The sequence below is a fragment of the Macaca thibetana genome, chromosome 20, assembly GCF_024542745.1.
Source record: "Macaca thibetana thibetana isolate TM-01 chromosome 20, ASM2454274v1, whole genome shotgun sequence".
NCBI classification, from domain to species: Eukaryota; Metazoa; Chordata; class Mammalia; order Primates; family Cercopithecidae; genus Macaca; species Macaca thibetana.
In genome coordinates this window covers 1,919,264-1,946,780 of record NC_065597.1, presented here as the reverse complement: position 1 = coordinate 1,946,780, position 27,517 = coordinate 1,919,264, and the positions used below count along the sequence as shown (strand labels likewise).

General features: G+C 44.8%; 2 protein-coding genes across 3 annotated transcripts; both read left to right on the top strand.

Annotated features, from left to right (window-relative positions):
- Positions 1-9: 9 nt before the first annotated feature.
- GOT2 (glutamic-oxaloacetic transaminase 2) lies at positions 10-27,495 on the top strand. 2 transcript variants are annotated; one of them, XM_050774859.1, is made up of 10 exons: positions 10-222; positions 11,971-12,127; positions 13,591-13,719; positions 17,354-17,413; positions 17,912-18,073; positions 18,290-18,394; positions 20,099-20,249; positions 20,728-20,893; positions 25,093-25,243; positions 26,337-27,495. In XM_050774859.1, exons 1-10 carry the CDS (start codon positions 134-136, stop codon positions 26,457-26,459), a joined length of 1,293 nt encoding a protein of 430 aa, XP_050630816.1. In that variant the 5' UTR covers positions 10-133; the 3' UTR covers positions 26,460-27,495. The 2 variants fall into 2 exon arrangements, with proteins under 2 accessions (XP_050630816.1, XP_050630817.1); XM_050774860.1 differs by lacking the exons at positions 25,093-25,243; positions 26,337-27,495 and adding an exon at positions 23,206-23,496.
- Positions 8,223-9,388, top strand: LOC126944965 (homeobox protein MSX-2). The gene has a single exon (XM_050774863.1). It carries the CDS (start codon positions 8,289-8,291, stop codon positions 9,090-9,092), a length of 804 nt encoding a protein of 267 aa, XP_050630820.1. The 5' UTR covers positions 8,223-8,288; the 3' UTR covers positions 9,093-9,388.
- Positions 27,496-27,517: the final 22 nt, after the last annotated feature.

Below are 27,517 nucleotides of genomic sequence, written 5' to 3'. Positions count from 1 at the left end.
GGGCCCAGCACGCGGCCGCTCTGGCCCGGGAAAGTCGTTGTCCTTACCTGAAACAGGAGCCGGCTCCCTGTGTGTGTGTCCGCTCGCCCTCTGCTCTGTCCTGCGGCGGCCCACTGCCCTCCTACCGTCCACCATGGCCCTGCTGCACTCCGGCCGCGTCCTCTCCGGGATCGCCGCCGCCTTCCACCCGGGCCTCGCCGCCGCGGCCTCTGCCAGAGCCAGGTAAGCCAAGAGAAAAGGAGATGGAGCCAGGGCGATGGCCCTGCCCCGCTGAGCTGCGAGCACTCCAGCACATTCACTCCTCCCGGCCCCCAAACACACACTGTCACTCACACACACACACACTTTTCTGCCACCCCCCGGCTTTCCCTTAATGGGGACTGAGGATTGAGCGTCCGTGCCCCACAGTGACCCTCAGGATCCCTCATCCTTCTGGTCCCCGCACCGGGCCCTGCAAGAGGGCGTGCAACGCAATCCCTGGGGAAAGGAAGTGTGGCCCTCGGCGGCTCCCGGACTCCCATTCAAGTGGGAGGGGTGCGGAGAGTACTGGGGCAGCGGCGCCCGGGGACGCCCGTGCCCTTGATAGGGTGCCCTGGGGGCGGCGGGCGCACCTGTCCTGGCTCCCGGCCCGCCCGAGCCGGTGGGCCGGCGGCGGCTGGCTGCCGCGTGTGTGCCCTGGGCGGGAAGCGCGCGAGAGGAAGGTTTCCCGGGCGTCGGCATTCGGGCCTCGCTTCCCTCCCGGCATCTGCGACCTTGGCGTGCGGCATCCCCGAGACCTTGCGACCCTCCGAGATCCCTGTGACCCCGGTGCCCGTTTGGCCTTTGCTTGGGAAAGGGTCGAGGTGTAGTGTGCCTCCTTTATTTTTTCCTTATTGCCCCTAAGGAGGTCCGGTTGCAGGGAGGCCATCAATCTTCCTCTCCATCTCCCTGTGCTCTTTCATTCAGTAAATGTTTCGTAACTGCAGTTTCTCAGAGCCAGGCTCTGGACCAGATGCTAGCGATACAACTGTGAACAAGGCGAGGGAGAGACAATGACAAATTGTCATTGCTCCAAAAATGACAACGTAATTTCGTACTGTGGCGTGTATAATAGTATGGAGGGAAATTTCAGAGCTTGAAACGAGCTCTAGTAATTCATTCCCAGTGGAGACCGGAGCCAGACGATTAATTCAACTCAAGAAGCCGATTTGGAGCACTCTCCTTAAGTGCTACCTTAATAAGGAACTGAGTTTTAAAACCACCCCCAAGCAGGTATTAACTGCAAGGAGCAAAGCGTAGCTCGGCCTTTCGTTTGAATGTATGCTGTGTGTCTTTCAGCCCAGCAGAACGATCTGTCCTTTCCAATGCCCCACAGCCTTGGCAGTACAGTTTTGCCTGGGCTTCGCACTTTCTTCTCTTCCTGACTTGGCTCCTTCCTGGCCCACTGTCAACGTGTGTCCTCTTTAAGTCTGCCTACCTAGTGGACTAGAGCCAGGAGGAGTTATTTATACAACAAATTTGGAAAACCAAAGTAGTGCTTAAAATTTCGGGCAAGAGAAAGTATGTTTCCCTATTGTAGTAATCTTAAAATAATACCTTGTTTTATGGATTTGGCTAGGTCGCCTGAAGCTCTAGTGCTTGGTGAAAATCCCTTGGGGTCAGGGTTAGTCATTCTTTCAGTTTGAGAGTCTGACTCATGTTTCTTTTCTGTATTTTTCTCACTAGAATGTAAGTTCCATAAGAGCGGAGACTTCACCTACTTTATATTCACTGTTACATCTCAGCACTATTAACAGTTCCTGGCATGTCTCTCATATTGGATATTTTTATTTTAAGCCCAGATTTTTCACTTAATGCAACAGAAACAAATACAGTATGACATTTTAATGTTGTGTCTTAGATCAAAATCTGAACATAGGCTGGTCCAAGTGTAATGGTGTTTACAACTAATTGATCATAACCAGTTACAGATTTTATTGTTCCTTCTCTCGACTAATCTTAAACACACAGGGGAACCATAGTGCTGCAAAATATGTAGAAAAAAAATAAATTATCTCTCTTTTTTTTTTTAAATACAGGGTCTCACTCTGTCGCCCAGGCTGGAGTGCAGTGGCACAATCATGGCTCACTGCATCCTGACCTCCTAGGCTCAAGTGATCCTCCTGCTTCAGCCTCCCAAGTAGCTGGGACTACAGGCATGCACCACCACACCCAGCCAATTTTTTATTTTTTGTAGAGACAGGCTCTCCCTATGTTGGTCTCAGACTCCTCCCACATCAGCCCCCCAAAGCGTTGGGATTATAGACTGATCGACTCCACCTGACCAGAAAATAAATTCTTGAAATAGTTGAGCACCTAATGTTGAGGAATTACTCTTCATATTTAAACAATGATACCTGATTAGATGATAGAACCAGATGCCCTATTTAGCATGAAGGTTAACTGTTCATGCAAGGAGATCAGACTTCACTCCTTCCACTGTGGAAGTGATCTTTACCTAGCTCCGAGTGGCAAAAGTGGAAAATACTTAAACTGAACTCATCGACATTTCTATTTAAATGACTAATATAATAAAACCTTGTCAGTTGTTATTCTGAAGAACTGAGGATTTATCCAATGGCATACTTGGAAGTCTTCGTAAATATGTGGAACTCTTTGTAAATTCAAGTGTATCATTTAGCTAAACACTGCGAATATAACTTTCTCTTGTTGACCTGTACTGTAAATGTATAGTGACATGAGATCAGACATAGTTGCAGTTCAATGAAGAAAAAAAAAAGATGCTAATGTATTTTGATTTATAATGATTCGTTTTTAATTATTTAATTCTGATTACTTTTTGGTGGAATAACTGAGCAGGTCTTGTGAGACTTTAAAAATGCAGTGTGCAACTGTGGTACCATAACCATTGGTTAGAAGATCACAGACCAGGCGCAGTAGCTCACACCTGTAATTCTAGCACTTGGGAGGCTGAGGCAGGTGGATTGCTTGAGCTCAGGAGTTCTAGACCAGCCGGGCAACATGGCAAGACCCCGTCTCTACATAAAATACAAAAAATTAGCCGGGCATGGTGATGTGCACTTGGAATCCCAGCTACTTGGGAGGCTGAGGTGGGAGGATCACTTGAGCCTGATCGCTTGAGAGGTGAAGAGTTGCAGTGAGCCAGTCCGATCACGCCACTGCACTCCACCCTGAGCAACAAAGCAAGATTGTGTCTCAAGAAAAAAAAAAAAAAAAAAAAAATCACAGCTGTGCTATTGTCTCTGCCATTTTTAGCTCTGTGATTGTGGGCAAGCTAACTAACTTCCCTTCTGATTTTAAAATGAGAAGATGTGAGGAAAAGCAGTTTAAAAACTAAAACTTTAAGTAGGCTTAAGCTCCAGGGAAATTGCAATGCATTTCGATTGGAAAGGCTTACCTGAATACTTTGTACCTAACCTCTCTTGGATGACCAGTCGATATTGCTCAATGTTTGAGGCTTTGTTCCTGTATCCAAAGTGTACTGATAGGAATCACTTTCTAGGTCACAGGTTATCAGCATTAATTTTGCCCCTAGAACACTCTTCTTTTCATCTACTCAATTCCTTTAAAAACATCAGAGTTCTTACAACGTGTGTGTAGTCTTTACCATGTTAAGAAATGGAATAATGAAAGGCATGGAGGAGCTGAAAGCTGGTTACTAATGTGTGGCTAATCAAATTGAGTATTCCCTCTAGGCCAGGTGCCGTGGCCCACACCTGTAATCCCGGCACTTTGGGATGCCGAGGTGGGAGGAGCACTTGAGCCCAAGAGTTGGAGACCAGCCTGGGCAATATGGCACAACCCCATCTCTACAAAAAACTAGCCAGGCATGGTGGCACGCACCCTAGTCCCTGCTACTCACCGAGGATCACTTGAGCCCGGGAGGTAGAGGCTGCAGTGAGCCGTGGTCACCCCACTGCATTCTAGCCTGGGTGACAGAGTGAGACCCTGTCTCAAAAAAAAAAAAAAAAAAAAAATCTTATCCCTCTAGAAGGGGAACAATAGACACTGGAGCCTACCTGAGGGTAGAGAATGGGAAGAGGGAGAGAATGAGAAAAAATAACTGTCAGGTACTGTGCTTCTTAGCCAGATGATGAAATTATCTGTACACCAAACCCCCAGGACACGCGCATGTACCTGTGAACCTGAAATAAAAGTTAAAAAAACCTCCCAGGCCTGTGCCTTTTAGATGCCAGTAGCATCTGCTTTCCCCCAGCGTTTCAGCAAACAGAAATGTCCCCAGAAATTGTCAGTGTTCCCTAGCTAGGCAACCCCTTCCTCTCTCTCTGGCTAAGGACCACTTTCCTTGTGATCTGGATTATCAAGCTTGTCTCAAGCAACAGATAGTGGTTTTCATACCTGTGTACTTTAATCTGTATTTCATGTTCAATCTCAAAACTAGCTTTGTAATTGTAAAATGAACATAATTTATTACATTTTTTTTTAATTGAGTATCCCTGCTCCTGTATTTAGATTGTTTAAAAATTCAGTATTTTGAAATTGTGTTGAGAATTCTTAAGAGATATCCCAGAAGACTCAAGGCTATGGTTTCTGAGTTTCTATGCTTAACATTTTAAAGAACTTGAAAAATAAGTGCTTTTCACACCATTTAACAAGAATGATGCCTTCTCTCCTTGTGGTAGGGAGCAGTGGGCAATGTTATTATTGATCGAGGGCCTTGGAGGATACAGACCATTGTTTTTTCTTTTTCTTTTTTCTTTTTTTTTCTTCCTGACACAGAGTCTCTATGTAGCCCAGGCTGGTCTCAAACAGTAGGCTCAAATGACCCTCCCACCTCAGCATCCTGAGTAGCTGGGACTACAGGCAAGCGCCACTATGCCCAGCCAGGCCATCTTTTGAAAAATGAAAACTGTTTTCCAGAAGTGTTCTCTTTTATAATCTAGTATGTCCTTGACGTTCAGGGTATTCCTTTCACTCAGCAGTTAATGACAGTGATGTAGACAGACAGGTGGCTACATGTTTTCAGGGTCTGAATTGTGGATAAGTCATAAGGAAAGCTTTCTTCAGGCCCAGTTCAGAAGTTGGTTTAAGGTATCTGTGCTTCTTACTATCGCCTAGGTACTAGGAACAGCCAAGCAACCTAGAGCCACAACAACAAAATGAGAGGCAAGCTATTAAAAGAACTGGCACCAACACTAGTGAGGGGGAAGGGCGATAATGGTAGTGTCTCCTGATACTCTGGAAAAACCTATGCGGTAGTAATTGAAAAGCAGAAAAGGGCCGGCGCGATGGTTTATGCCTGTAATCCCAGCACTTTGGGAGGCTGAGGCGGGCAGATCACTTTAGATCAGGGGTTCAAGACCAGCCTGGCCAACATGGCAAAACCGCATCTCTACTAAAAATAAAAAAAATTAGCCGGGCGTGGTGCCAGGCACCTATAATCCCAGCTACTTGGGAGGCTGAGGCAGGAGAATCGCTTGAAGCCGGGAGGTAGAGGTTGCAGTGAGCCGAGATCACGCCACTACAATTCAGCCTGGGCAACACAGTGAGACTCTGTCTCAAAAAAAAGAAAAGCAGAAAAGGTTAGTTGGTCGGAGGGTTGTGGGTTATTGTTAAACTGATTAACATTATCTCCCCCTACAGCCATGCTTGATTAGCTTTGTATTTAAAGAGAAAGAAAAGCAGAAAGGACCTGCATTTGGTCATAATCTTACAACTGTATATGCTCCTTGAATTCTCTACATACTGGCCTCACCAGGCTCTGTACTAGGATGCAGGATGGTTACAAATAAAAGTGGAGCGGTGATAATTTAGTAATGATGACTATTAGCGAACGTCACACACTCTGCCAATCTAGGTTCTGAGTGTTTTTTTTCATCATTATACCAGCCCTGCGAGATAGGTAGTACTATGACCCCATTTTACAGGTAAGGAAAGTTGAGGCTTAATTTACTTGCCAGTGCTCACACAGCTGGCAGATGACTGAGCTGGTATTTGAATGCATGCAGTTTGCCCAGTACTGAAATTACCCAAGGCAAACTAAAAGAACCATTGAAAGAAATAAGAGCCTAGGAAATCAAAAAAACTGGAAATAATCTGCCCTTAAATAACAGAGAATTGACTGTATACACTAATTCATTACAATGATTGAGACTGCAGCAGTCTTTAACTTGTCAAGAGAGCATGAATTAAACTCTGTACTGCCATCCAGTATGCCCCATGGAGGAGTGGGTGTATGAATGCTGACAAGTACGTTAAGAGAACCTTTGTTGGGAAAGAAATATTCATGAGGTAATTCATGAGTTTATCAGCATGGTGAACACGGAGAACTTCCATGGTACCATACTGAAACACGTGGCTGATTCACAGTAGATAAGTGATTGCTAGGAGAACTTGGGCGATTCTCCCGCAACAACCCCCAGCTCTTTCTCACCGTGAGCCTTTATTCTTAAGCCTCTACTTGGAAAGCCCTTTTTCTCTTCTTTTCAGCCTTAGCACTCAGCTGCTAAGTCACGTCCTCCAGGAAGCCTTCCTAACCTTGTGCAGTACTTTCCTTCCCTTCTCCAAGCTATTAGGTCCTCTGCTCGGGGCTCCCGTAAGTAATATCCCATAATAATGCCCTGGGTCAGTGTATATCACTATCCATCATCTCCCTGCAGTGCCCAGCCTGCATTGCTTGTAGCTCCCTGCTGATCACCACAGTGGACTAAGGTGGTAAGGGATTGTGTTATACTCTTCTTTACGTTCCCAGCCCTTAGCATAGTGTTCTTAATGATTGCTTTGGAAGATCATAAAGCCTAGAAAAGTGTTCTGGCAAGGCAGAGAATCTCTACAATCTAAACTGATTGCACAGGAGGTTTTTTTTGTTTGTTTGTTTTGTTTTTTTTCTTTAACTTTTATATTGTGGGTGAAGTCATTAATCACTAAACCAAGGAAACTAGGTCATCAAGATTGGCCAAACTTTGTTAAAATGTTAACTTGTGTGCACCTGTAGTCCCAACTGTTTGAGGTGGAAGGATGGCTTGAGTCTAGGAGGTCAACGCTGCACTGCAGCCTGGGGGACGGAGTGAGACCCATCTCTTTGTTTGTTTATTGAAACTGAGTCTCCCTCTACCACCCAGGCAGGAGTGCAGTGGTGCGTTCTTGGCTCACTGCAACCTCCGCCTTCTGGGTTCAAGTGATTCCTATGCCTCAGCCTCCCAAGTAGCTGGGATTACAGGCGCCTGCCACCTTGCCCGGCTAATTTTTGTATTTTTCGTAGAGACGGAGTTTCACCATGTTGGTCAGGCTGGTCTCAAACTCGTGACCTCAGGTGATCTGCCTGCCTTGGCCTCCCAAAGTGCTGGGGTTATAGGCATGAGCCACTGCACCCAGCCGAGACCCATCTCTTTAAAAAAGAAAAACAAAAAAGTTAACTTCTTTTCAGATTCACTTACTATAAATCAAAACAAAATTCACATCTGGGTGCAGTGGCTCACGCCTGTAATCCCAGCACTTTGGGAGGCGAAGGTGGGTGGATCACTTGAGGTCAGGAGTTCAAGACCAGCCTGGCCAACAGGGTGAAACGCTGTCTCTACTAAAAATACAAAAATTAGCCGGGTGTGGTGGCACACACCTGTAATCGCAGCTATTTGGGAGGCTGAGGCAGAAGAATCACTTGAACCCAGAGACAGAGGTTGCAGTGAGCCGAGATTGCTCCACTACACTCCACCCTGGGTGACAGAGCAAGACTGTGTCTCAAAATTAAATAAAAATTTAAAAAAACAGGCCGGGGGCGGCTCAAACCTGTAATCTCAGCACTTTGGGAGGCCGAGGTGGGTGGGCCACAAGGTCAGGAGTTCGAGACCAGCCAGGCCAACATGGCAAAACCCTGTCTCCACTAAAAATACAAAAATTAGGCTGGGTGCAGTGGCTCACGCTTGTAATCCCAGCACTTTGGGAGGCCAAGGCAGGCAGATCACTAGGTCAGGAGATAGAGACCATCCTGGCTAACATGGTGAAACCCCGTCTCTACTAAAAATACAAAAAGTTAGCCGGGCGTGGTGGCAGGTGCCTATAGTCCCAGCTACTGGGAGGCTGAGGCAGGAGAATGGCGTGAACCCGGGAGGCAGAGCTTGCAGTGAGCTGAGATCGTGCCATTGAACTCCAGTCTGGATGACAAGAACAAGACTCCATCTCAAAAAAATAAAAAATAAACAAAATTCACTTTCTAAGTTTTGTCCTCATATGCTCTTTCATATTTAAAACAAACTGATAAAAAGTTTGAGTCGCCGCTGCCGGGTTGCCAGCGGAGTCGCACGTCGGGAGCTACGTAGGGCAGAGAAGTCATGGCTTCTCCGTCCAAAGGCAGTGACCTGTTTTCGCCCGACGAGGAGGGCCCAGCGGTGGTGGCCGGGCCAGGCCCGGGGCCTGGGGGCGCCGAGGGGGCCGCGGAGGAGCGCCGCGTCAAGGTCTCCAGCCTGCCCTTCAGCGTGGAGGCGCTCATGTCCGACAAGAAGCCGCCCAAGGAGGCGTCCCCGCTGCCGGCCGAAAGCGCCTCGGCCGGGGCCACCCTGCGGCCACTGCTGCTGCCAGGACACGGCGCTCGGGAAGCGCACAGCCCCGGACCGCTGGTGAAGCCCTTCGAGACCGCCTCGGTCAAGTCGGAAAACTCAGAAGATGGAGCGGCGTGGATGCAGGAACCCGGCCGATATTCGCCGCCGCCAAGACACATGAGCCCTACCACCTGCACCCTGAGGAAACACAAGACCAATCGGAAGCCGCGCACACCCTTTACCACGTCCCAGCTCCTCGCCCTGGAGCGCAAGTTCCGCCAGAAACAGTACCTCTCCATTGCAGAGCGTGCAGAGTTCTCCAGCTCTCTGAACCTCACAGAGACCCAGGTCAAAATCTGGTTCCAGAACCGAAGGGCTAAGGCGAAAAGACTGCAGGAGGCCGAACTGGAAAAGCTGAAAATGGCTGCAAAACCTATGCTGCCCTCCAGCTTCAGTCTCCCTTTCCCCATCAGCTCGCCCCTGCAGGCAGCGTCCATATATGGAGCATCCTACCCGTTCCATAGACCTGTGCTTCCCATCCCGCCCGTGGGACTGTATGCCACGCCAGTGGGATATGGCATGTACCACCTGTCCTAAGGAAGACCAGATCAATAGACTCCATGATGGATGCTTGTTTCAAAGGGCTTCTTCTCCCTCTCCAAGAAGGCAGTACCAGCCAATACTCCTGCTCTGCTAACCCTGCGTGCACCACCCTAAGCGGCTAGGCCGACAGGGCCACATGACATAGCTGAAATTTGTTCTTTAGGTGGAGGCACCAAGCCCTGTTTTCTTGGTGTAATCTTCCAGATGTCCCCTTCTCCTTTCACAAAGATTGGCTCTGATGGTTTTTTTGTATAAATATATATATATAATAAAATATAATACATTTTTATAAAAAAAATAATAATAAAAAAAATAAAACAAACTGATCCTTTAGGATGGTAGTTCTCCCTGGGAACATGTTAGTTCCATGTTAGTTATGTTAGCATGCAATGTGTTTCCATCATTGCTATTTTCAAATGAATCAGTAAGTATAACAAGCTGCTCAGTTTTTCTAATATAGTAAGTATTAGTGGTTATACCCCACATAAATAAAAGCTCTTTGGGGTTTTCAGTAAGTTTTAAGAGTATAACAGGATCTAAAGATCAAAAGTTTGAGAACTGCTGCTTTAGACCAATACTACTCTTTTTCCTTAAAAGCACACAGTTGTATTTATTTGTCACTATTGATCCTAGTGTGGTCTCAACACTCATTGCTTATCTTTTAACCAAAGTAGCTTCTATTTCCCAGAGAAAATTAAGAAGGGAGGGTGGTGATGTCAGTCCTACACAAGCATTCTAAGCAGACTGGCAAAACTTGTGAACACACGCAGCACAACTTCTACCGCCGCATATATCCCTTTTATACCTCCTTCAAGTGGCAACAAGGAAAGATCTTTTTATTTTAATGACTCAAAGCTATAGCCTCTTGAGCATGTAAAAATAAGCAAAGATATATAAATTTTAAATTATACTTGGCAATCAATGTGTCTGTAGTCGATCTTAGAAATTAGGTGTGCAATGAATAATAATCTGTTAATCAATTCATTGTAATATTAGACCAAAAGTATGAGTTACCCTAAAGATCTTAGAAATTGTGTTCAAGGCCGGGCTCAGTGGCTCACACCTGTAATCCCAACACTTTGGGAGGCTGAGGCGGGCAAATCACATGAGGTCAGGAGTTCAAGACCAGCCTGGCCAACATGGTAAAACCCCATCTCTACTAAAAATACAAAAATTAGCTGGGTGTAGTGGTGGGCACCTGTAATCCCAGCTACTTGGGAGGCTGAGGCAGGAGACTCACTTGAACCCAGGAGGCGGAGTTTGCAGTGAGACAAAATCGCGCCACTATACTGCCTGGGCGGCAGAGTGAGATTCCATCCCCCACCGCCTGGACAAAAAAAAAATAAAAGAAAAAGAAATTGTCATCAAGCTGGCATATTACAAAATGCAATTACTGTTCTCCCGAAAGCCTATATCCCCAGTCTAATAAGAAAAACATCAGACAAATTCCAGTAGAGGGGCATCCTACAAGATACCTGACCTGCATTCCCAAAATTGTCACAGCCAAGAGAAGCTTATGGAGACATGCAGCTAAGTGTAACGTGGTGTCCTAGATGGAATCGTGGAACAGAAATAGGTAAAAACTAAGGAAATCTAAGTAATGTGTGGACTTAATAATGTATGGGCCAGGCGCGGTGGCTCACGCCTGTAATCCCAGCACTTTGGGAGGCCAAGGCGAGTGGATCACCTGAGGTTGGGAGTGTGAGACCAGCCTGGCCAACATGGTGAAACCCCGTCTCTACCAAAAATACAAAAATTAGCTGGGTATGGTGGTGGTCACCTGTAATCCCAGCTACTCGGGAGGCTGAGGTGGGAGAATCACTTGAACGCCAGAGGCAGAGGTTGCAGTGAGCTGAGATCACGTCATTGCACTCCAGCCTGGGTGACAAAGAGGGAAACTTCATCTCAAAAATAATAATAATAATAATGGGCCGGGCGCGGTGGCTCAAGCCTGTAATCCCAGCACTTTGGGAGGCCGAGACGGGAGGATCACAAGGTCAGGAGATCGAGACCATCCTGGCTAACCCAGTGAAACCCCGTCTCTACTAAAAAATACAAAAAACTAGCCGGGCGAGGTGGCGGGCGCCTGTAGTCCCAGCTACTCGGGAGGCTGAGGCAGGAGAATGGCGTAAACCCGGGAGGCGGAGCTTGCAGTGAGCTGAGATCCGGCCACTGCACTCCAGCCTGGGCGAAAGAGCAAGACTCCGTCTCAAAAAAAAAAAAAAAAAAATCATGTATCAGTATGGATTCATTAATTGTAACAAATGTGCCATACCAATGTAAAATGTTAATAGGGGAAACCTGGGGGTAAGGGTAGATGGGACTGTACTATCTGCTCAATTTTCTGTAAATCAATACTGTTTTGGCTCACAGAGGCTGAGGCATAACTGTTTGAACCCAGGAGGCAGAGACTGCAGTGAGCCGGGGTCACACCAGTACACTCCAGCCTGGGTGACAGAGTGAGAGTCTTTCTCAAATAAATAAATAAAGTTTGTCAGAATAGCAATTCAATTTCATTTAACACAAATTTGTAGTTTTCATAATTTTAAACATATAAGAGTAATATGGCCGGGTGCAGTGGATCACCTGAGGTCTGGAGTTCGAAACCAGCCTGGCCAACATGGTGAAACCCTGTCTCCACTAAAAATACAAAAATTAGCTGGTGTGGTGGTGCATGCCTGTAATCCCAGCTACTCAGGAGGCTGGAGCGGGAGAATCACTTGAGCCCAAGAAGCAAACGCTGCAGTGAGCCAAGATAGCGCCACTGCACTGCAGCCTGGGTGACAGAGCAAGAGTCTATCTCATAAATAAATAAGTAAAATGGATCTTGGATCTAGCTAATGGGATCGAGCTAATGCATTTCTCATTTCAGCTCCTGGTGGACCCATGTGGAAATGGGACCTCCAGATCCCATTCTGGGAGTCACTGAAGCCTTTAAGAGGGACACCAATAGCAAAAAGATGAATCTGGGAGTTGGTGCCTACCGGGATGATAACGGAAAGCCTTACGTGCTGCCTAGCGTCCGCAAGGTGAGCTTGCCATTCATCTCCTTCTGAGTGGGATGAATAAACTGAAGAGAGCCCTGGAGAGTGGCAGGAATAGTGCTGGACCGGGAATCAGGAGCCCTGGGCTTTAGTTCTGGCACTAATGGCATGAATCACTCGGGTTTTCTGGGCTATAGTCTCCTTGGCTGTAAAGGTAAGAGGTTGGAACCATCTGTTTTTTTCCAAGATTGAACTTTCTATGGTTCTGTGATCATCTGTAAAATAGACATTAAATATGCTTTAGAAATGCTTAGCTATGTCTAGTTTAATCCTGAAGGTGCACGAGATGACCAAGACTTTAAGCACTGTCTCTTGGTGAGAGGAATAGCTCTTCGTGGATTACTATTGTTATTTTCCCTTTCTCTAACTGTGATTACCTTAATCAAACCTTTGTACACAGGCATGCTCCGTCCTTTCTTCCTGCTGAGCTATGGAATTTTTTTCACCTCTTTTGTTATATTTTTATTAGTAGCATCTTTATTCATTAACTAAATAATGTAACAAATCCCTTTAGACTAATTTTTTAAGTTATTCAGTAAGTATTTGCTACTGCAACCTGCATCACAACCAAGCACTATTGTACATACCCTCATTCACACTTCTGAACACTGTGAGAGGTAGAAATAGTTCCTCCATTTAACAGAGGAGGAAACCAAGGCTCAGGAAGGCTAAATAACTTGCCTAGGGTAACACAACTAGTAAGGGACAGCCAGGCCTCCAATGCCAAAGCACGAAGATGTGTGGCTATCACTGTTAACCCTTTGAAGCTCTTAGACTGGCATATAGCTTGAAATGCTTCTCCTGTATGTATTTAGTTTGATTTAATCATCTTATATCTATTTTAGGTGTTGCTCTTAAACCTTGGTTTTGTGCATTCCAAGAATCTCATTTTATGTTAAATTGTAACCAAGAGAGACCATACCCATCCACATAAAACTTAACTTAAACAATAAAATACAATTTTAAAAAGTAAGTATTTCTGTTCTTCAATATAAACTATCAAGCATTCTACCTACCATTCTTCTCAGAGAGTAACTTCAAATTTTAAAAAAAGGTTTGGCCAGGCGCAGTGGCTCACGCCTATAGTCTCAGCACTTTGGGAGGCTGAGGCAGGTGGATCACTTGAGGTCAGGAGTTTGAGACCAGCCTGGCCAACATAGTGAAACCCCATATCTACTAAAAATACAAAATTAGCCGGGCATGGTGGCAGGTGCCTGTAGTCCCAGCTACTTAGGAGGCTGAAGCAGGACAATCACTTGAACCTGGGAGGTGGAGGTTACAGTGAGCCGAGATCACACCACTGTACTCCAGCATGGGTGACAGAGCAAAACTCTGTCTCAAAAAAAAAGACTTTACCTCCAAAACTTAACTTATAAAACTTTAAATATTAATCATAGTAATTCCGAGTAAGGAGAAGAAACTCAATGAATGTATTTTCTCTTGTCTAGGCCGAGGCCCAGATTGCCGCAAAAAATTTGGACAAGGAATACCTGCCCATTGGGGGACTGGCTGAATTTTGCAAGGCATCTGCAGAACTAGCCCTGGGTGAGAACAGCGAAGTCTTGAAGAGTGGCCGGGTAAGCTGAGCAGGCTCTGGCATCATCCCAGGTCTTTAACAAATTTGTAGTTATTTAAACAATTTTAGGCCAGGCGTGGTGACTCACACCTGTAATCCCAGCACTTTGGCAGGCCAAGGCGGGCGGATCATCTGAGGTGGGGAGTTTGAGACCAGCCTGACCAACATGGAGAAACCCCGTCTCTACTAAAAATACAAAATTAGCCAGGCGTGGTGGCGCATGCCTGTAATCCCAGCTACTCGGGAGGCTGAGGCAGGAGAATCACTTGAACCTGGAGGGTGGAGGTTGCAGTGAGCCGAAATCGCACCATTGCACTCCAGCCTAGGCAACAAGAGCAAAACTCTGTCTCAAAAAAAAAAAAATTTAAGAAATATGAAAAGATAACTTATTTTGTGTGTAATGATTGTTTTGAGGAGGCCACACTATTTCTAATAATTCTTATTTGATAGTAAATTGCCATCATTAAATAAAATAATCTACATGACACCAATTCCAAAAATGTACTACTAGTAATCCTGAAAATGTGGTAGTCATTTGACTGATAGATTTGACGTTACTTTTGCTGTTAGTCTCTACCTGCTTACGTTCATTTTACATTGAATATGCTTTAGAAATGTTAACTACGCCAAGTTTTAGGCCTGCAATTAGCCCAAACCCTCATGTCCTAAGCTTCCAACTTGCACAGAAGCAGCAAAAGCAGGAAACAAGCCATGGGTGGACTGTGGGCACTGAACCAGTCTGGCAGCCCTCTGCTATCCCTTCACAGCCCGTGTGGACACAGAAAAAAGACCACGCTCCCAACATGTGAACTCGTGCACGTTGTGGTTCACTTTATTTTGGAAAAAAACATGTTTTTTAATGAGTGCATTTGTATGTTTTTCTAGGTGAGCCTGGGGAGTGAAGAAACATACAAACTAGCAACTTTAAGTCAATATTTTCTCTTCCCTTCCCCCTCTGAAAAGCCAGAATAAATACACTTTATTTACAAGACTGGTCTAAGTCCACACGTGAATTTGTTAACTCAGAGTAAAGCACAACAACCTCAACCCCAGGGTTAGGTAGTAATTATCCTACATCAAATAGATGTGGTTTAGTTCTGTCCATACAGTCAACTGCCTGTTAGCCCCTCCTAAAAATTTCTGTACTTTTTAATTCATGTGTTTTTTTGCCTAGTCTCTGCTCCATCTAGATAATAACCTAAGTATGAAACTGGCCTACCTTAAAATAACATTAACTTGTCTTTTATAAGTTGTGCCTCGGCCGGGTGCAGTGGCTCACGCCTGTAATCCCATTGCTTTCGGGGGCCGAGGCAGGTGGATCACTTGAGGTCAGGAGTTCGAGAACAGCCTGGCCAATATGGTGAGACCCCCGTCTCTACTAAAAATACAAAAATTAGCTCGATGTGGTGGCGCATGCCTGTAGTCCCAGCTACTGGGGAGGCTGATGTGGGAGGATTGCTGGAACCCAGGAGGTGGAAGTTGCAATGACCCGAGTTTATGCCATTGCACTGTAGCCTGGGTGACAGTGCAGAGGGTGACCTGTCTCAAAAAAAAAAAAAAAAGCTGTTGTGCCTTTGTGAATCATAGTATTATCAGACCTACAGTGAGGTTTTTATTTCCATCATGCCAAAGTTTGCAGAGACAAACTATTTAAAAATAAGTTTTTAGTTGGGTTTTTCCCTTTTTTTTTTTTTTTTTTTTTTTTTTTTTTTTTTTTTTTTTTGAGACGGAGTCTTGCTGTGTCGCCCAGGCTGGGGTGCAGTGGCGCGATCTTGGCTCACTGCAAGCTCCGCCTCCTGGGTTCACGCCATTCTCCTGCCTCAGCCTCCGAGTAGCTGGGACTACAGGCGCCCACCACCACGCCTGGCTAGTTTTTTGTATTTTTAGTAGAGACGGGGTTTCACCATGTTAGCCAGGGATGGTCTCGATCTCCTGACCTCGTGATCCACCCGCCTCGGCCTCCCAAAGTGCTGGGATTACAGGCTTGAGCCACCGCGCCCGGCCTAAGGGTTTTTCCCTCTTTAATCTACTGCCACCCCAGTCCAGAAAATACATTTGTGCTTTGTAGAGCCTTGTACTTCTACAATGCCTTTAAAAACAACAAATGAAAACCTCTTAAACCTACAGTGATTTCTTGTTTGTCCCTTAAAGCTGACCAATTTGAATAAGCAGATTCACCTCAGGCATCTTCCTATTACCCAAAACATGAATATTTTCAGATTATGAAAACACATAGAAGGGGACCTCTTAGAAAACCTTTATTTATCTATTTATTTATTTATTTATTTACTTATTTATTTATTTTGAGATGGAGTTTCGCTCTTGTTGCCCAGGCTGGAGTGCAATGGCACGACCTCAGCTCACCACAGTCTCCGCCTCCCAGGTTCAAGCAATTCTCCTGCCTCAGCCTTCCCGAGTAGCTGAGATTACAGGCATGTGCCACCACACCTAGCTAATTTTGTATTTTTAGTTGAGACAGGGTTTCTCCATGTTGATCAGGCTGATCTCGAACTCCCAGCCTCCGGTGATCCGCCCAACTCGGTCTCCCAAAGTCCTGGCATTACAGGTGTGAGCCACTGCGCCTGGCCAGAAAACCTTTAAAATGTTGTAATGTTATCCTTATATATTTGTTGACTTGCTTTTCAAGGAACTTTGATGTTTAGAGAGTCATTCTACTTTGTATAATTCTAGAGTAATGTCTTAATGTAGTGACTATTCTCAGTGTCTTTTTATTTATTTATTTATTTGTTTGTTTGTTTATTTATTTATTTTTGAGACAGGGTCTCACTCACCCACACTAGAATGCAGTGGCACAATTTCGGCTCACTGCATGTTTGGGTCCGCGTGTTTCCTAAACAAAGGAATGAACACACAAGACAACACAAGACAAGACAAACATGGCGGCCGCCTCGAATGGCGCGCTCCGCTTTATTTTATACAGTCGTTTGTGGAATGTTGCCAAGTCACAAGACACATTGTTGTTTTTCTGACCTTTCCCTGACTTTCTGGATTTTCAAGATGTTTACATATAAACAGGCCCCCAAAACCCTGCTTCGTTTGCAAGAGCAGGACTTATTGGGAACGCCCTGCTTCGTTTGCGAGAGCAGGACTTATGGGGAACACCATGCTTCGTTTGCGAGAGCAGGACCTATCGGGAACACGCTGTTTGTGAGCACGTAGTCCTCTACAGCTGCATCCTCCACCTCGCAGGTTCAAGCAATTCTCGTGCCTCAACCTTTTGAGTAGCTGGGATTACAGGTGTGCACCACCATGCCCAGCTAATTTTTGTATTTTTAGTAGAGACAGGATCTCGCCATGTTTGCCAGGCTGGTCTCGAACTCCTGACCTCAGGCGATTCACCCGCCTTGGCCTCCTAAAGTTCTGGGATTACAGGCATGAGCCACCACAACCAGCCTCTCAGTGTCTTTTTATATCTTTTATATAATTCACCCCTTTTTCATATTGGGGAGGAATGTTTGTGTTCTGAAAGTTTCCCGTGTAACATGGAATGATACTAACAGGCCATAAAGAATGAGCTTCTGAAGTACGGAAGGGTCTTGGACAGAGCAGTGCCCCTGGGCTGGTCCTGTATAGAGAGTGTCGCACATCACTGACCGTGGGTATCTCTCCTTCAGTTTGTCACTGTGCAGACCATTTCTGGAACTGGAGCCTTAAGGATCGGAGCCAGTTTTCTGGTGAGTCTGGAAGCTTCTTCAGGAAAGAACTATAAATTCCAGATGACAGGGCTTCCTGTTGTGTGTATATTTGACTGTTGATGCAGTAGATTTCTTCTTTCCATGAATTTGCAGATGTCCTATTCTCTGATGAAAAAATGAAAGGACTTTAAAGAAATTACAAGAAAGATATAGTAGTGATGAAGGTAAATTAAGTTCACTAGAAACTATTTACTAGAGAGCTTTTGCCTTTTAACTTGTTTAATCCCTATGACAGAGGTACAATTAACCACATTTACAAGTGAAGAAAGCAAGACCCAGAAAGGTCCTTGGCTATACAGCTAGTATAACTGTCGGAGACTATTCCAACCCAGGCAGTCTTACTGCTGAGTCAATACTGCTCAACAATTGAGAGAAACTGGGTTTCAGTGGAGAAAAATGTTCCCTCAGTAAAACACGTCAACATTTTTTTGCATCTCCTTTGTTCATTTTTCTGTTTCCTTTCGTCCCATCTTTTAGCAAAGATTTTTTAAGTTCAGCCGAGATGTCTTTCTGCCCAAACCAAGCTGGGGAAACCACACACCCATCTTCAGGGATGCTGGCATGCAGCTACAAGGTTATCGGTATTATGACCCCAAGACTTGCGGTTTTGACTTCACAGGCGCTGTGGAGGATATTTCAGTAAGTGTGGCTTTCAGGGTGAGAATAAAACTTGCTTGCAGACATTTGATGTCTCCCACCGTGTTCCAATATCTGAGTTAAAATACTGGAGAAGAGGTGATTCCCAGACTTCTGGTTACCTTTGTTACTTATCAAATGATGACAATCCTGTGGCATTTCAGATAAACTGTTTGCCTTAAAGCTTCAAAGTCATCTCTTGGCTGTTTTTCTCTTTAGAAAATACCAGAGCAGAGTGTTCTTCTTCTGCATGCCTGCGCCCACAATCCCACGGGAGTGGACCCGCGTCCGGAACAATGGAAGGAAATAGCAACAGTGGTAAAGGTGAGGAGGATGAACTCACTGGCGACAGTTCTGTGTTTAGTAACCAGCTTTGGAGGCTTAATTTGGCAATGTCTTAACAGAGAGTCTTAACCTTGAACCTGCGTGAAATGTCCATACAGGTGGTTAAGCTGCCAGAAAAGGGCTCCCCATTTGCGTGATTAGCAGTTCTGGGATTGATGACGCATGAGCATTTGAAAGTAATTTTTTCTGGCCAGGCGCAGTGGCTCACGCCTGTAATCCCAGCACTTTGGGAGGCCTAGGCAAGTGGATCTACCTGAGGTCAGTTCGAGACCAGCCTGGCCAACATGGAGAAACCCTGTCTCTACTAAAAATACAAAATTAACTGGGCGTAGTGGCCCATGCCTGTAATCCTAGCTACTTGGTAGGCTGAGGCAGGAGAATCACTTGAACCCAGGAGGTGGAGATTGTGGTGAGCCGAGATCGTGCCACTGAACTCCAGCCTGAGCAACAAGAGCAAAACTCTGTCTCTAAAAAGGAAAAAAGAAAATAATTTTTTTCCTCATCCTGGATGTAGGGAACTCTGATAAAACCTGTCTACTGACCCCAGGATGTCTGCTGTTGATGCCTACATTCACCCTGGTCAGTGGTTGCTTAGTGATCTGTTTAAACACTTTTTCATGGCCTTTCCTTTGCAGCATCGCCATGATCACTCTAAAAGTGTAGACAGCTGTCAGAGAAGACACTAGTCAAAATTCCTAGAGAGGAAAATATTATTCCTGTTGTCTCATCTCCCTGTTTTCCCTTTTCACTCCTTTTTTTTTTTTTTTTTTTTTTTTGAGACAGAGTCTCGCTGTGTCTCCCAGGCTGGAGTGCAGTGGCGCGATCTCGGCTCACTGCAAGCTCCGCCCCCTGGGTTCACGCCATTCTCCCGACTCAGCCTCCCAAGTAGCTGGGACTACAGGCGCCCGCTACCACGCCCGGCTAATTTTTTTGTATTTTTAGTAGAGACGGGGTTTCACCGTGTTAGCCAGGATAGTCTCGATCTCCTGACCTCGTGATCCACCCGCCTCGGCCTCCCAAAGTGCTGGGATTACAGGCTTGAGCCACCGCGCCCGGCCTTCACTCCTTTTCATTTCCCTTTCTTTTCTCTCTCTCTCTCTTTTTTTTTTTTTCTCTTTTGAGACAGAGTCTCACTCTGTCACCTTAAGCCAGAACACAGTGGCACAGTCATGGCTCACAGCAACCTCTACCTCCAGGGTTCAAACAATCCTCCTAGCTCAGCCCCTGAGTCGCTGGGACTGCAGACATGTGTGCCACACCTGCCTGGCTAATTCTTTCTAGTTTTTATAGAGACAGCATCTCACTTTGTTGCCCAGGCTGATCTCAAACTCCTGGGCTCAAGCAGTCCTCCCACCTTGGCCTCCAAAAGTGCAGGGATTATAGACATGGGCCACCGTGCCTGGCCAGTTTCCCTTTCTTTAACTTCTGTCAAATCTAAGCTGCACACAGAATGAGACAGAAACAGCATTTGGAAAGCACTTTCAAGATAAAATGGTTCTAATGAGGTTGTCTCGTGAGCCCTGGATGTAAGATGAGTCTTCCAAGATTACGTTAGCCCTAGAAAAGGCTTATTGTGCTTATTGGGACCATGCCCACCTCACAGAAACGTCTTTCAGATTTTTATAAACATCTAGGGCCTCTTCAGACAGACTGCTGAAGCTTCGATCTTTTGTTCCTTCTCAGAAAAGGAATCTCTTTGCATTCTTTGACATGGCCTACCAAGGCTTTGCCAGTGGTGATGGTGATAAGGATGCCTGGGCTGTGCGCCACTTCATCGAACAGGGCATTAATGTTTGTCTCTGCCAATCATACGCCAAGAACATGGGCTTATATGGTAAGCTACGGCACCCAGCATGACACATGTTCTCATGCTGGGAGAGAATGCCACGAAGGCATAGAGCTTGTGGGGTGGGTGTGTGTGTGTGTGTGTGTCCATCCATGTCCACATCCCTCCCTACCCTAAGATGAAAGACTGGTATCGTAGATTTTACTGATTTTCTTAGCCATATATTCTTCAGTATTCTTAAATTTTTCCAGCAAAGGAAACTGATTACTGCTTCTCTAAACAAAAAGTAACAAATGCGTCAGCCAAGAAGATAGATACAATAAAAAATACCTTTGAATACTCTGAGTACTCAAAACTTCCTTGTGCCTCAGTTCACCATTCTGGTTGTTGAAAGCTTTTTATTTATAATAAAGTTATTTTGGGGTCCTTTGGATGGAAACAGATAATACGTAGCAAATACACTCATGATTTGCTTTAGCACATTAGATAGTAGAAGTAGAAGACGAGATCCATTTTTGTCTTTCAGGTGAGCGTGTAGGAGCCTTCACTATGGTATGCAAAGATGCGGATGAAGCCAAAAGGGTAGAGTCACAGTTGAAGATCTTGATCCGTCCCATGTATTCCAACCCTCCCCTCAATGGGGCCCGGATTGCTGCTGCCATTCTGAACACCCCAGATTTGCGAAAACAATGGTAAAGGCTTATGCCACTCCCCAGCCACCCACCTGTTCCCACCACTGCTCCTTCAAAGCTAGTTTTTAATTGACCTCTAGTGATATACAGTACCCCATAGATTCCATATGCGAAGGCAGGGAAGGGAGCAAAAAATGTGCATTCCTTGTTTAAAAAACTGAGGCCGGGTGCAGTGGCTCATGCCTGTAATCCCAGTACTTTGGGAGGCCGAGCTGAGTGGATCACCTGAGGTTGGAAGTTCGAGACCAGCCTGACCAACATGGAGAAACCCCGTCTCTACTGAAAATACAAAATTAGCCAGGTGTGGTTGGTGCATACCTGTAATCCCAGCTACCTGGGAGGCTGAGGCAGGAGAATTGCTTGAACCTGGGAGGCGGAGGTTGCAGTGAGCTGAGATTGCACCATTGCACTCCAGCCTGGGCAACAAGAGCAAAACTCTGTTTCATATATATATATATATATATATATATACACACACACACACACACACACACACACACACACATACATACATATATATAGAGAGAGAGAGAAAGAGAGATTGGTTGAGACAGGGTCTTGCTCTGTCACCCAAGCTGGAGTGCAGTGTTGCAATCCTAAGTCACTGTAACTTTGTACTTCTGGCCTCAAACAGTCCTCCAGCCTCAGCCTCCCAAGTATTTGTTAGCACTTTGAACCAAATTAGTTGTATTTCTCTGTAAGAGACAGACATAATTTTTAATTGGTAGTTCCTTTTATTCCGTTATCTCCGTGTTAAATAGAACCTGTTTTCCCCTAAAATCAGTTTCAAATTAAGTACCTCACATAGGAAAACTTCCTTAAAAACATATTTTTGTTTGTGTCCTAATAATTGCTAGCATTGAATCAGTATTTTTGCATTTCTTTGTGTTTTATTGTAGAGACAGGGACTTGGCTGTCTTGCCCAGGCTGGTCTCCCTCAAACCCCTGGGCTCAAATGATCCTCCCACCACGGACTCCCTAAGTGCTGAGACTGCAGGTGTGAACCACTGCACTCAGCCTGTTTTTTATTATCTGTAGTATCTGACTCTCAACATCTGTTCTGTGAATTAGTGTTACTCAATCTTTTTGACCACAATCCACATAAGAAATATATTTAAGGCCACTATGCCCAGCCAGTTGCATCTTACTAAGTTGAATTTAACATACTAAGCCAGGCAACGTGGTTCACACCTATAATCCCAGCATGCACTTTGGGAGGCCAAGGTGGGTGGATCCCTTGAACCCAAGAGTTCGAGACCAGCCTGGGCAACATAGCAAGACTGTGTCTCTATTAAAAGAAAATTAAAAAATAAAAATATAACCTACCAATGGGTCATGACACATAATTTAGAAAACACTGCTCCAGAAAGGGGTTGGCAAACTGTTCTGAGAGTCAATCCAGTTTGCTTCCTATTCTTGTAAATAAAGCTTTATTGGAACACAGCTGTACCCATCTATTTATGCGTTTTGTATAGCTACTTCTTTGCTGCCATGGCCAAGTGAGCAGTTGTAGCAGGCAGAGACCATATGGCCCGTAAAGCCTAAAATAATTACTCTTTGGCCATTTACAGAAAGTATGCCAACCCCTACTCTATGAGTTTATAAAACCATGATGCCTGTGGAAGGCGTGATTTGTTATATGAGTTTATTCTGTGTAGCTGCTTAGTTGAGAGGTCACATCTCTGAGCAGCACTTGGGTAGAAAAGCTAAATCTGCTATCTCTAAGAAACTTGATATGTACCTCCCCTAGTCATCATGTTGCAACTATTTTTCTGTCTTCAGTTTCTGTGTCATGAACATTAAAGTAAATACTAAGAGTCTGGTTCAGGATAGTGTTTTTTGTTTTTTTGTTTTGTTTTGTTTTGTTTTTTCCTTTTGATTTTTTTGTAAAGACAAGGTCTCACTGTGTTATCCAGGTCAGTTTCAAACTCCTGGGCTCAAGTCATCCTCCCACCTCAGCCTTCCAAAGTGCTTGGATTACAGCTGTGAGCCACTGCACCCAGCTCAGGATAGTTCTTTATGATATAATAGGTTCACGCTAGACTTACCAAAAAATTGACTACTTTTTAAGTCATATTTTTTTGCAGCATGATATTAACATGTAAGTATATTTCAGAAAGTTTGTGAAAGGGAAAAAACCATAACTCTAGCTATTCTAACTCAGCTTTTTTTTTTTTTCCCTTGCCCATTGTTTGTTTGTTTTTTATTTATTTGTTTTTTAAGTTTGTGTGTGTGGTTTTTCGGGTTTTTTGTTTTGTTTTGTTTTGTTTGTTTGTTTGTTTTTGAGACAGAGTTTTGCTCTTGTTGCCCAGGCTGAAGTGCAATGTCACAATCTTGCCTCACTGCAACCTCCGCCTCCTGGGTTCAAGCGATTCTCCTGCCTCAGCCTCCGGAGTAGCTGGGATTACAGGCATGTGCTACCATGGCTAGCTAATTTTGTATTTTTAGTAGAGACAGGGTTTCTCCATGTTGATCAGGCCGGTCTCGAACTCCCGACCTTAGGTGATCCGCTCATCTCGGCCTCCCAAAGTACTGGGATTACAGGCGTGAACCACTGGGCCCAGCCACCCATTGTTATCTGTAGTTGTGACATACTGTTATATATGTATGAGCAGGACTGGTTTTGGTTTTGTCACTTAGAATTATACTAAACTTTTTTTACTGAATATTTTCTAAAATATTTTCATATTCTCTGGTTATGAAGATTTTTTTTAGTGCATGCATTTCAATACACAATTTGAGAGTTTGTAGTAGACAAAGATGCCAGACTGTGTTAATGACTACCCTCAGGGTGGTTATAATCCAATGAGAAAGATACACACATGACTTTCTTGTTGTTGTTGTTGTTTTTGAGAGAATCTTGCTCTGTGGCCCGGGCTGGAGTGCAGTGCCACAATCTCGGCTCACTGCAACCTCCGCCTCATGGGTTCAAGCAATTCTCCTGTCTCAGGCTCCCCTGAGCTGGGATCACAGGCACCCACCGCCATGCCTGGCTAATTTCTGTGTTTTTATTAGAGACGGTTTCACCACCTACGATAGCTTCGCTCATTGTAGATTCGTAGTATATTGTCTCAATTGTGGAGATGAGAATGTATATTTCATCCATGTCAAAAATAAGGTCATTTTTTTTGTTTAACCCACAGCTTTTACCTTAATCTTAGTAGGTTTTAGAGTGATTCATTCACTTTTCTTAATACGTATGCAATTACAATGGGGTTACATCCCAGTAAGCCTGTCATAAATTAAAAATGCATTTAAGGCCAGTCTTATGTCTGTAATCCTAGCACATTGGGAGGCTAAAGTGGGAGAATCACCTGAGCCCAGGAGTTCCAGACCAACCTGGGCAAATAGGGAGACCCTGTCTCTACAAAAAAAAAAAAAATTAGCGGGGCATGGTGGAATGCACTTGTGGTCCCACCTCTTGGGAGACTGAGGCAGGAGGATCACTTGAGCCTAGAAGATTGAGGCTGCAGTGAGCCATGATCATACCATTGTACTCCAGCTGGGTGATAGACTGAGACCCTATATCTTAAAAAAAAAAAACAGGCCAGGCGTGGTGGCTAACATTTGTAATCCCAGCACTTTGGGAGGCCAAAGCAGGAGGATTGCTTGAACCTCAGAGTTTGAAACCAAACCGGGCAACATGGCAAAACCCCATCTCTACATTTTTTTTTTTAGAAAAAGGAAGGAAAAGAAAATGCATTTAATACGCTTAACCTACCAAACATCATAGCTTACCCTAGCATACTTTAAACATGCTCAGAACAGGTATTAGACTACAGTTGAGCAAAATCATCTAACACAAAGCCATTTTATAATGAAGTGCTGAATGTCTCATGTAATTTATTCAATAACATACTGAAAGAAACAAAATGGCTGTATGGATACTTAAAGTACGGTTTCTATTGAATGCATATTGCTTTTGTGCCGTCATAAAGTTGAAAAACTGTAAGTCAAGGACTGTCTCTACTCAAATGTGTTAACTGTTTTAGTTGCCTGATGGAAATAGTGTTCTGATATAAAACAGAATGCTATAAAATAGCTTTCTTACCTGGCCAGTGACAGCATGTGATTCACTCATGGCCTGAGAATTGAGGCACGCTAGGGGAGCGCTCAGGTCGGGGGTAAGAATGCTGCAAACTCCGGCATATCTGTCAGTGCTTAGGCAGAATAAGCTGCATCTCAGGATTTCTTTACAGGTTGCAAGAAGTGAAAGGCATGGCCGACCGCATCATTGGCATGCGGACTCAACTGGTCTCCAATCTCAAGAAGGAGGGTTCCACCCACAACTGGCAACACATCACTGACCAAATTGGCATGTTCTGTTTCACAGGGTTAAAGCCTGAACAGGTGAGTGATTCTGATTTCTCTGCAGCAGACTAACTGATCAGTCTTTGCAAACCAGAAGGATTCTTTTTTTTTTCTTTTTTCTTTTTTATTTAATGTTTTTGGGTTTTTTGTTTTGTTTTGTTTTTGTTTTTGTTTTGAGACAGTCTTGCTCTGACACCCAGGCTGGAGTGTAGTGGTGCAATCTCAGCTCACTGCAACCTCCACCTCCCAGGGCTTAAGTGATCCTCCTGCCTCAGCCTCCCAAGCAGCTGGGACTACAAGTGAATGCTACCACACCTGGCTAATTTTTATATTTTTTGTAGAGACGTAGCTTTGCCATGTTGCCCAGGCTTGTCTTGAACTACTGGACTCAAGCAATCCGCCCACATTGGTCTCCCAAACTACTGGGATTACAGGTGTGAGCCACTGAGCCCAGCCCCAGGAGGATTCTTCATAGATCACCCACCTATTCAAAGTTAACCTAAAAATAATTAAAACAGTTATTTTGGAGCCCTTTTAGGTAAAAGTATTGTAATACTTTTTAGCATTTATTTGGCTTTCTTTTTTTTTTCAGTTGTTTACCTCTCTGTATCACCCATGAACTCACAAACTTCTAAAGAGCAGAGCTTGTTTTGATCATGTTCATGATCACTGTTGCTTCTCCCAAGAGAGCAACAGGAGAAATAGCTGTTTCGTAATTGAATCCTGGCTCTGCTGAATCTAAAGGTGTTTTTCCCCATCTATTTATGCCTCAGAATTCATCATCCTACTTTAAAGTAGCTTTTTTTTTTTTCCGAAATGGAGTCTCACTCTGTCACCCAGACTGGAGTGCAGTGGCGCAATCTCGGCTCACTGCAGCCTCTGCCTCCCAGGTTCCAGGTTCCAGCTATTCTCCTGCCTCAGCCTCCTGAATAGCTGGGATTATAGGCGTGAGCCACCACGCCCAGCCTTAAAGTAGCTTTTTATTCTTATTTTATTCCAAGTTAACAGCAAATTCTGGGAACAGGGTTTAAGCGAGGAAATAGAACTTTAATAAGTTGGCTGCTGTACCATGCCAGGCCGGGGAGAATCCCCCCTACCGGGAAGAGGTACCCAAACTCTTTCTTCTTTGCAGGTGGAGCGACTGACCAAGGAGTTCTCCATCTACATGACCAAGGACGGCCGCATCTCTGTGGCAGGGGTCACCTCCGGCAACGTGGGCTACCTTGCCCATGCCATTCACCAGGTCACCAAGTAATGTCCCTGGTGCAAGGAAACAGAGACAACCTTTCTGTCTTCAGCCTCTGCTATTGAGAGCTTCACACAGAAGATGAGAGAGGGTGGATGGTGGTGAGTGGATCATTTCTTTCAACCACAGTGTGTAACACTCAGCATTTGAATGTTTCTCCTAAAAGAACATGTAGTGACACAGGGCAGAGGCATCCGTGGCTGGTGTCTGGAACATTAAACCAAACTCTCTCCCCTGTCCTTTTATCTCCAACTTTTCTCAAAGAGTTTACATGTGCAAGAAAGTCATCGCACCAAAAAACCTGTCAATTATGCCATTGCAATATTTCAGAAGCTTTAACTGAAGTGTCAGGTTCCTTGTGAGAAATAACACACGTTAGAGGCTTTGAGAGAAGACCTAGTTCTGTCGTGAGCAGTCGACCTTGTGTCTGTCCTCCCATCTTGGAGCAACCTTATCAACAGGCCGCACTGCAGAAATGATGTTTTATGAAAACCAATGAGGCTGCTGCCACTCCAGCAAGGAAAATAATGCAATTTCCTGTCTTATGTAAGAAAAAGAGAAGGCTTTCTTTTTCTCCCTTGTCATTGCTGTTCTTTTCCTTATGTACAAACATTTTTAACTACTGCAGATTTTCATCCCATTCTACTGCTTGACTGACCATCAACTCCATCCTATCGAGATTTATTTAAGAATGAAGAACAAAATTTTCTGCTGATGCCATACCCTCACCTTTCTCAGCAAAGAATAATGGAGAGTAGGAAACTGTACTTTAGGCATCCTCTTGAATGATTGTGTAAGTTTCTCTGGTTGGGATGTTGTCTCTGCCCAGTTGGACCTCCTCCCTTTGTTGAATGTGGTATACAGCCACTCATCTCACACCGTGAGTTGTGGCGCAGGGTGGTACCAGGAAAGAGGATATTCTAGGCTTTGTGTGCTGCTAGCTGGGTTCAGGCTTCACCCACTGGAAAGAACCACCATCTGCTCTAACCATGTAGACTTATTGCGGCCTGGTTTCTCTGTTACAATAAAATTACTGTAGACCCAACTACTGTCTACTAAGTTATCTT

Bases quoted from the DNA above. Each gene is read 5' to 3' on its own strand.
- GOT2 (XM_050774859.1), top strand. From the start codon at position 134: ATGGCCCTGCTGCACTCCGGCCGCGTCCTCTCCGGGATCGCCGCCGCC. The intron at 13,720-17,353 runs GTAAGCTGAGCA...TCTCTCCTTCAG, and splicing joins AAGTCTTGAAGAGTGGCCGG to TTTGTCACTGTGCAGACCAT. The intron at 25,244-26,336 runs GTGAGTGATTCT...TCTTCTTTGCAG, and splicing joins CAGGGTTAAAGCCTGAACAG to GTGGAGCGACTGACCAAGGA.
- LOC126944965 (XM_050774863.1), top strand. From the start codon at position 8,289: ATGGCTTCTCCGTCCAAAGGCAGTGACCTGTTTTCGCCCGACGAGGAG.